This window comes from Dipodomys ordii, unplaced genomic scaffold (genome assembly GCF_000151885.1).
Source record: "Dipodomys ordii isolate 6190 unplaced genomic scaffold, Dord_2.0 Scaffold108, whole genome shotgun sequence".
NCBI lineage: Eukaryota > Metazoa > Chordata > Mammalia > Rodentia > Heteromyidae > Dipodomys > Dipodomys ordii.
Window position 1 is genome coordinate 2,125,353 of NW_012267324.1, and position 7,764 is coordinate 2,133,116.

At 59.7% G+C, this 7,764-nt stretch overlaps 1 protein-coding gene across 1 annotated transcript in view; it reads left to right on the forward strand.

Annotated features, from left to right (window-relative positions):
* Positions 1-6,189: 6,189 nt before the first annotated feature.
* Positions 6,190-7,764, forward strand: part of Plvap (plasmalemma vesicle associated protein) — an 8,660-nt gene continuing 7,085 nt past the window's right edge. The window contains exon 1 of the mRNA XM_013028345.1: positions 6,190-6,630. Within this exon, the coding sequence (XP_012883799.1) occupies positions 6,283-6,630 (348 nt within the window). The 5' untranslated portion in view covers positions 6,190-6,282. The remainder of the gene's footprint in view (positions 6,631-7,764) is intronic.

Here is a 7,764-nt window from a genome sequence, read left to right on the forward strand (position 1 = left end):
TGGAAGTGGCGCTGTGGCTCAAGTGGTAGAGCGCTAGCCTTGAGCTGAAGAGCTGAGGGACAGCGCCCAGGCCCAGAGTTCAGGCCCCACAACCGGACCTCCCAAAAAAACCTAGAAAATATTGATTTAGTCCATTGGGAAATTGTTTAAATGTGTCTATCTGTACACATTGTGGAATACTATACAGACCTTTAAAAGGTCAAAGCCAAGCCAGGTGCTGGTGGCTCACACCTGTCATCCTAGCTACTCTGGAGGCTGAGATCTGAGGATCGAGGTTCAAAGCCAGCCTGGGCAGGAAAGTCTGTGAGACTCTTTTTTTTTTTTTTGGTCGGCCGTGGGGCTTGAACTCTGGGCCTGGGCACTGTCCCTCAGCTCTTCAGCTCAAGGCGAGCGCTCTACCACTTGAGCTACAGCGCCACTTCCAGTTTTCTGGTGGTTTATTGGAGATAGGAGTCTCATGGTCTCTCCTGCCCGGGCTGGCTTTGAACCTCGGTCATCAGATCTCAGCCTCCTGAGTAGATAGGATTACAGGCGTGAGCCACCAGTGCCCGGCATCTGTGAGACTCTTAGCTCCAATAAACCACCAGAAAACCAGAAGTGGCGCTGTGGCTCAAGTGGTAGAGCGCTCGCCTTGAGTTGAAGAGCCGAGGGACAGCACCCAGGCCCAGATTTCAAGCCCCACAACCACCACCACCAACAACACAAAAAATGGTCAAAGCCAGTCTTCTCCAGGACACATCATTGGGAAGTTTATAAAGATCAGCGTCTGTGTACCTTGAAAACCTGCCAAGTCGGGCAGACTTTTGTCCAAATAACTTGGAAGGAAGCTGATCTCAGCCTTGGGCTCTGGAGGTAGTGCCAGGAGTTAAGTTGGTGGGAATATGTTAAAAAAAAATTGGAGGTGGTACTGTGGCTCAAGTGGTAGAACACTAGCCTTGAGCAAAAGAGCTCAGGGACAGCGCCTAGACCCTGAGTTCAAGGAAAAGTGCAGGTGCGTGCATGCATGCATGCGTATGTGCATGCGTGCGCGCGTGTGTGTATGTGTGTGTGTGTCTGTCTGTCTGTGTATCTGTGTGTCTGTGTGTACTGAACTCAGTCATTTTGTTCTTGCTTGGCTTCTTCACTCAAGATTACTTCTCTACCTCTTGAGCCACAGCACCGTTTCCAGCTTTTTGGTGGTTAATTGGTGATAAGAATCTCATGGATTTTCCTGCCTGGGCTGGCTTTGAACCACAATCCTCCGGTCTCAGGCTCCTGAGTAGCTAGCCCAGCTTCAAAGTTGATTTTGAAGGTGCCCAAGAAGTGGTGAGGACGGAGTGGAGCGGGAGCCTTGTCTGCCACCCGTGGTGTCCTGCTCACCCCCTCCCGCCCACGGGGGGCTGGGTGGTACCCCGTGTCAGCCTCCATCCTCAGGGGTGTGGGACGCTGAGGCTGGGGTTCATGCAGGGTGCGGGCTCTGAGAGGGATGCTGTGCTCTGTGGGCCACCAGGGGCCGCCCGTGTCCACAGACCCCACAGCCTCTGCTCAGAGCCCAGTGCTTGAGAAGCTGGGGACAGCCGCTGTGTCGGAGACCCCCGACCCTGGCATGATTAATCCGGAAACAAACAGGAAACATAGCTTCCTTTGGAGGCCCAGCCGGGGTCCCTCTGGGAGCAGAGGTGGATTTGGGGAAGGGCTGGTCCGGTGGACGGACTGGCTCAAAGCCTTGTTGGTACCTGGGCCTCCGCTAGAGCCCCCTAAAAGTCGCTCAGACTGGAGGCAGTGTGGAGCTGCGGCTGGGCTGGGAGGAAGATGCCGTCGCGTGTGGTGGCAGAGTGGGGAAGGAAGCTGGCTGCCCGGGGCTCACGCCTGTCATCCCAGCTGCTCAGGAGGCTGAGACCTGAGGATCCTGGTTCAAAGCCAGCCCGGGCAGCAAAGTTGTGGGGCTTGAACTCTGGGCCTGGGCACTGTCCCTGTGCTCTTCAGCTCAAGGCGAGGGATCTACCACGTGAGCCACAGCACCACTGCCAGTTTTCTGAGTGGTTTATTGGAGATGAGTCTCACTGTCATTCCTGCTTCTGCTGGTTTTGAACCACGATCCTCAGATCTCAGCCTCCTGAGTAGCTAGAATTACAGGTGTGAGCCACTGGGGCCAGGCTTTTCCAAGTGGTAGAACTTTGAATGAGAAAGCTCACAGACAACACCCAGGCCCTAAGTTCAAGCCCCAGGACTGGCACAAAAAGAGGGAGGGAGAGGAGGGAAAGGAAGAGAAGACAAGTCTGGGGCCTCTGAACTCCAAGGTCATTGAGGGCGTTCAGAGCAGGTGAGGGCTCAGGTGACCTGGAGAGTGGGCTTGGTGGCCTTCCCAGCCCCAGATTGGGGACACAGCCCCCCGCCTCAGCAGCAGGCCCCACCGGTCCTCCGCTGTCTGCCCCGGCCTGGCCTGGGCTCCTCTCGCTCTGGGTGGCACTCTGAGCAGCTCTGTGTCTCCCTCCCTGTGTGCAGTGTTGGCTGGCCTGCTCCTCGGTGGCAGTCCAGAGCCGGTCCAGAGCCGTGCTGGATGGAGGGGGCGGGCTGGGGCACAGCAGGGAGCGTCTGCCTCCCCCCAGCACAGGGTGCTCCCCAGGGCGTCTCTGCCCTTGCTCCCCAAACGACAAATCCCTGTCCCACTTCTCTGTCACCAGGAAAGCAGGCTGACTCACTGTGCACAGGGCTTGAGTGCAGCCCCACAGCTCCTTAGGAAGGGCGAATGGCAGCCAAGGCGCCTCCGTGGATGTGACCCGGGAACAGGTGGGGGTGGGGCCCACACGCCTTGTACTCAGACACTGACTTAAAACACACAACAACAGTAACAAAGAACCTCCCCCCTTCTTTTTTTGCCAGTCCTGGGGCTTGAACTCAAGGCCTGAGCACTGTTCCTGAACCTTTTGCTCAAGGCTAGCGCTCTACTACTTGGCCACAGCACCACTTCTGCCTTTTTCTGTGTATGTGGTGCTGAGGACTCGAACCCAGGGCTTCGTGTGTGCTAGGCAGGCGCTCTACGGCTGAGCCACCTTCCCAGTCCTTTCCTTTTTTTTTTTTAAAGAAAGCATTTTATTATCATAAAGGCAATGGACGGAGGGTTACATCTGCGTGTCAGACGAAGAGTACTTTTCTTTGCGGACAATGGGACCCTTTCCTGGCTCTCTCCCCAAAGGACCTTCTTGAAGAGGCAGCGAGACCAGCGGGTCCTGTCTGGAAACCAGACGTAAATCCGTCATGTTCCCACCCATGTGAGGGTTGGACGCCCCGTTGTCTTCTTCCAGGGCCCCGGCTGTTTCCTCAGGACTGACCCCTCCCTGTGGGTAAACAGCTCAGCAGAATGGATTGCTTCCCTCAGACAGGACAGGGAGTTGAAGGCCAACTGTGGATCCCCTCAGCTTCCTGTGGGTTGACAAAGTGCTGTCAGGAAAATACCAGGGGCCGTCAGGCTGATGGGCCCATCCTGCCCTGGAGCCCGAGGGCCCCTGTCCCCAGGGCCTGTCCTTGGGGGGCCCTGGGGGGGCCTGTCCAGCAGACCCTCCCACACTGGTGACAGCCATTACCAACTGGCCTGTGTGACCAGTTTGCGTATCAATAGCCACATGCTTAGAGTAATAGTTTCACTTAGTTTATTTAAGCACTTCAAACACCATCCATTCCAATAACTAACTCTAGGCCTGATCCTACTGAGAGTGCCCTCCCCTCCCTCCCTTGGTCCTGAGGTTGAGGGGGTCGAGGGGTCCGCCAAGGGCGTCCTCCGGGGGGTGGGCTCCAGTGGAGGGTCAGTCTGACGTGCAGTCACCCGGCTTGGGGAGGTGGCCTGGCTGGGTCTCTGCTGCCCTGGGTGTTCATATGCTCATGTCTGGCCCTGTCTGATTACCAGGGTTATCATTGGTGACAGCTTCCCTCTGGTGGGTCTGGTGATCTCCGAGGGCTGGTTGTTTTGGTGCTGGTCAGCTTGGCAGGCTCGGGGTGGGGGGGCGTTGGGGGGTAGGGGGGAGGCTTCTTATCTCCCCATTCCATAATTCTAGCTTCTGACTTCTAACTCCTACTTTAACATTTCATATTATTATTTCATACACAGTACATTCAATGTATTTTTTTTCTTTTTTTTGGGGGGGTCCAGTCGTGGGGCCTGAACTCTGGGCCTGGCGCTGTCCCTCAGCTCTTCAGCTCAATGCTAGCGCTCTACCACTTGAGCCACAGCACCACTTCCAGCTTTTCTTCTTTTTGCTTATGTGGTGCTGAGGAATCGAACCCAGGGCCTCAGGCATTCAAGGCAAGTGCTCTACCACTGAGCCACCTTCCCAGCCCCAATGTATTTCTATTTAATAGCCTACCATAGCAATAACACACCACGTGAGTGTTCAGTAGCACACTATGCCAGTACACACCATGTTAGTATTCACACTCACCCCAGCCTTCACACACAAGCCCTTCTGTAGGGATTTGCTGGCTGCCCAGCAGGTGGAAGGCAGGTTCTGTGAAGGGTGCGTGGGGAAAGCTAGACAACCTGAAGTAGCCACTGTACCTATACCACTCGGACACAGGTTTCATTTGTGAAGACCTGACATCAGAGCTTCTGTTCCTTGAAACAAAACCTAGCTACAGCCTCAATGTCCGGCACAGCCATGTGAGCCGCCACAACGGCAATCAGGGGAGCTGGGAGGGGCGCTGCACCCTGAGGCCCTGAGAGCCAGATTCAGCCCTGCCAGGAGGGAGGGAGGAGGTGGGGGAAAACAGAGGAGGAAGAGGAAGAGGGGGATGAGGAGAAGAAGAACAGGAGGAGATTGCCGACACATCTCTGAGACTAACTATAGAACAAACCCAGAAAATCCACCCTCACCACAGTAACAGGTGTGAGGTTGCTAGCCAGGCCGGCCTGGTGTCTCACACCTGTGCTGCCCCCCAAGCACCTGGAGGATTGTGAGTTCAAGGCCGGTGTAGGCAGTGTGGTGAGGAAGCCGCGGGCCGGGCTGGCGTCTGGGGAGGGAGGGAGGCAGGCTGGGCGGAGGGGAGAAGCAGTGCCCGGGGCTCTGACCAAATGCCACGGGGGGGGGGATGGGGGGCAATCCCCAAGACCACCGTAGAAGAGCCACCCTCCTGTCCTGTGCAGTGGTCAGACATGGTGCGCCATGGAACCGCAGGTGGAGGCCGCCTGTGAGCAGCAACTCCTGCGGTCTTTGAGGAAGACAGCCCGGCCCACCCCGCCCTCCTTGAATCCCACCCCAAGGGTTATGGCCCCTCTGCACAGGAAGAAGTGAGGCTGTGAGAGGAAGTCGGGTCAGGCAGCTGGCAGGTGGCAGGGCCAGAGCCTGGGCACCTGGGTCACCAGCGCACGTGAGCCCTGCCCGGTGGGCGGGCGGGCGCCGGGGTCCCTGAGGGCCTGGCCAACCTGGAGTCATGGCTGGTTGGGCACTGGCCACAGCCCCCAACCCTCTTCCTCCACCAGCCTGCTGCCCGGGAAGGGTCCGGAACCAGGAATCGCCTGGTGGCTGCAAAGGCCAAAGGTCAGACAGGGCTTCCTGCCCCCCTGGGAACTTCCTCCTTCTGGGCCCTCCACGCCTGGCTGACCGCCCGAGGCCCCGCCAGGGGACGGTCCACCCCCTGCTCACCGCCCCCCAGGCCGGCAGCGCTGGGTCCCACCGTCTGGTGCGGCCTGCGTTCCCTGCCTCCTCCGGCCGGCTTGACCCTGACAGGCTGGGGTCTCGTGGTCCCCGGTGTGGCCGGCCGAACCTGGTCGGGCACCACCATCTCACAGGAAGCAGAGAATGCACCCGGAGTCTCCCCATGGAGCCGGGGACCCCACCCCCAGGGCCTTCTCCTGGAGATGGGGAGACCCAGCCCCCCGCATCTGCTGGTGTTGAACACTGACGGGCAGTGAGGCCGAGAGGCTCCACTTCTCATCCTGTGGAGGACGAGTCATGAGGCGGCGCCAGGCAGAGCCAGCTGGACGGAGCACACTCATGTGCCAGGGAGAGAAACTGAGGCAGCCCCAGCGAGGCCCTGGCCACTGAGGTGTCAGCAGGGTGTTCGCCATGGGGACAGGGGCGAGGTGGGGTCAGGTCCAGCCCATGCCCTCCCTTCCCCTCCCAGCCGGTGGGACGGAAGGAGGGGCCGGGCCGGGGCGGGGCGGGGGGGAGGGGGCGAGGCCGGGATTTAAGAAGCTGCGGCTGAGAGCCCGGACAACAGGCTGCTCTGCCGGGACTGCAGGCGGCGGCTCGGAGCTCGGGCTGCGGGCGGCGCTTTGGGGCTTGGGGAGCGGAGGCCGGGCAGGGCGGCATGGGGCTGGCGGCTGAGCGCCCCTTCGAGCCCCGCGGCTGCTGGTTCTACCTGCGCTACTTCTTCCTCTTTGCCTCGCTGACGCAGCTGCTGGTCATCCTGGGCCTGGTGCTCTTCATGGTGTACGGAAACCCGCACGCAGCCACCGAGGCCAACCTGCGGGCCACGCAGGCCCGGGCCGACGCGCTGTATGGGCAGGTGCAGGACCTGGGCGCCCTGCGCGCCAACCTCAGCCTGCAGCTCAACCTCACCGCCCAGGCCCGCGACGCCATCATGCAGCTGCTGCTGGGCGCCCGCCGCGACCTGGACCGCATCAACGCCAGCTTCCGCCAGTGCCAGGGCGAGGTGGTAAGGGCGTGGGCGCCGCACGCACACAGCACGCACATGCCAGTGCCAGGGCGAGGGGGTGAGGGCGCGGGCGTGGGTGCAGCACACACACACACACACACACACACACGCTGCAGAGCCCTGCCCCAGCTCCACTCTCCGCCGAGCCTTGTGCTCAAGCCTGTAATCCTGGCACTCAGACAAGAGGACTTGAAGTTGGAGGCCAGCGGGGCGGCCTCTGACTGCTGTCCCAAGGACAGTGTGGACAGTCTTCGTGGTGCAGATGCCGGCCTGGGAGGCCCATCCCTGGGCGGCCGGGCCTGGAGGAACCCAGGGCCTCCTGCCTCCCGTGCCCCACCCGCTTTCCCCAGGCGGGCGGCCGCTCAGGCCTTGCTGTCCCCGAGGCTGGCACAGTGGGGCTCTGGAGCCTTAGGTTTCCCACACACCCGAGCCTGGGCTCAGATACCAAGCCTTCAGGGTTTGATCTTCCATATTGATTTATTGGTGCTGGGGTGTGGGGCAGCCCTTCAGCCTCCGCCGCACTACGCGGGTCTGAAGCTGCAAAGCTGAAAATTCCGGCTCCATTTCTTTCCTCTGAGTTGATAAGAGGGATTGCTGTTGCTTAGAGGCTCAGGGTGCCCTGGGAGGTCTTGGGGTGCCCTGGGAGGCCTTGGGGTGTCCTGGAAGGCCTTGGGGTGTCCTTCAGAGACCCAAAGCTCTGTGGGGTGCAGTCACCCTCTCCCAGTATTAGGGAGAAACTTGGTCCCAACACCAAGACCTCCTGGAGATAAGAAAACTGGCTTTTCTACGTCTCCCTTCTGTCTCCCCCCTTCCCCCCCCCTCCGCCTTCTCCCTTTCTTACTTTGTGTGGTGATGGTGATACCGATGATGGTGGTGGTGGTGCTGATGGTGGTGGTGATGGTGATACCGATGGTGGTGGTAGTGGTGATGCCAATGGTGGTGGTGGTGATGCTGATGGTGGTGGTGATGGTGGTACCCATGGTGGTGGTGATGGTGGTGCTGATGGTGGTGGTGGTGGTGGTACCAATGGTGGTGGTGGTGGTGGTGCTGATGGTGGTGGTGGTGGTGCCGATGGTGGTGGTGGTGCCGATGGTGGTGGTGATGATGGTGATGGTGGTGGTGGTGGTGGTGGTG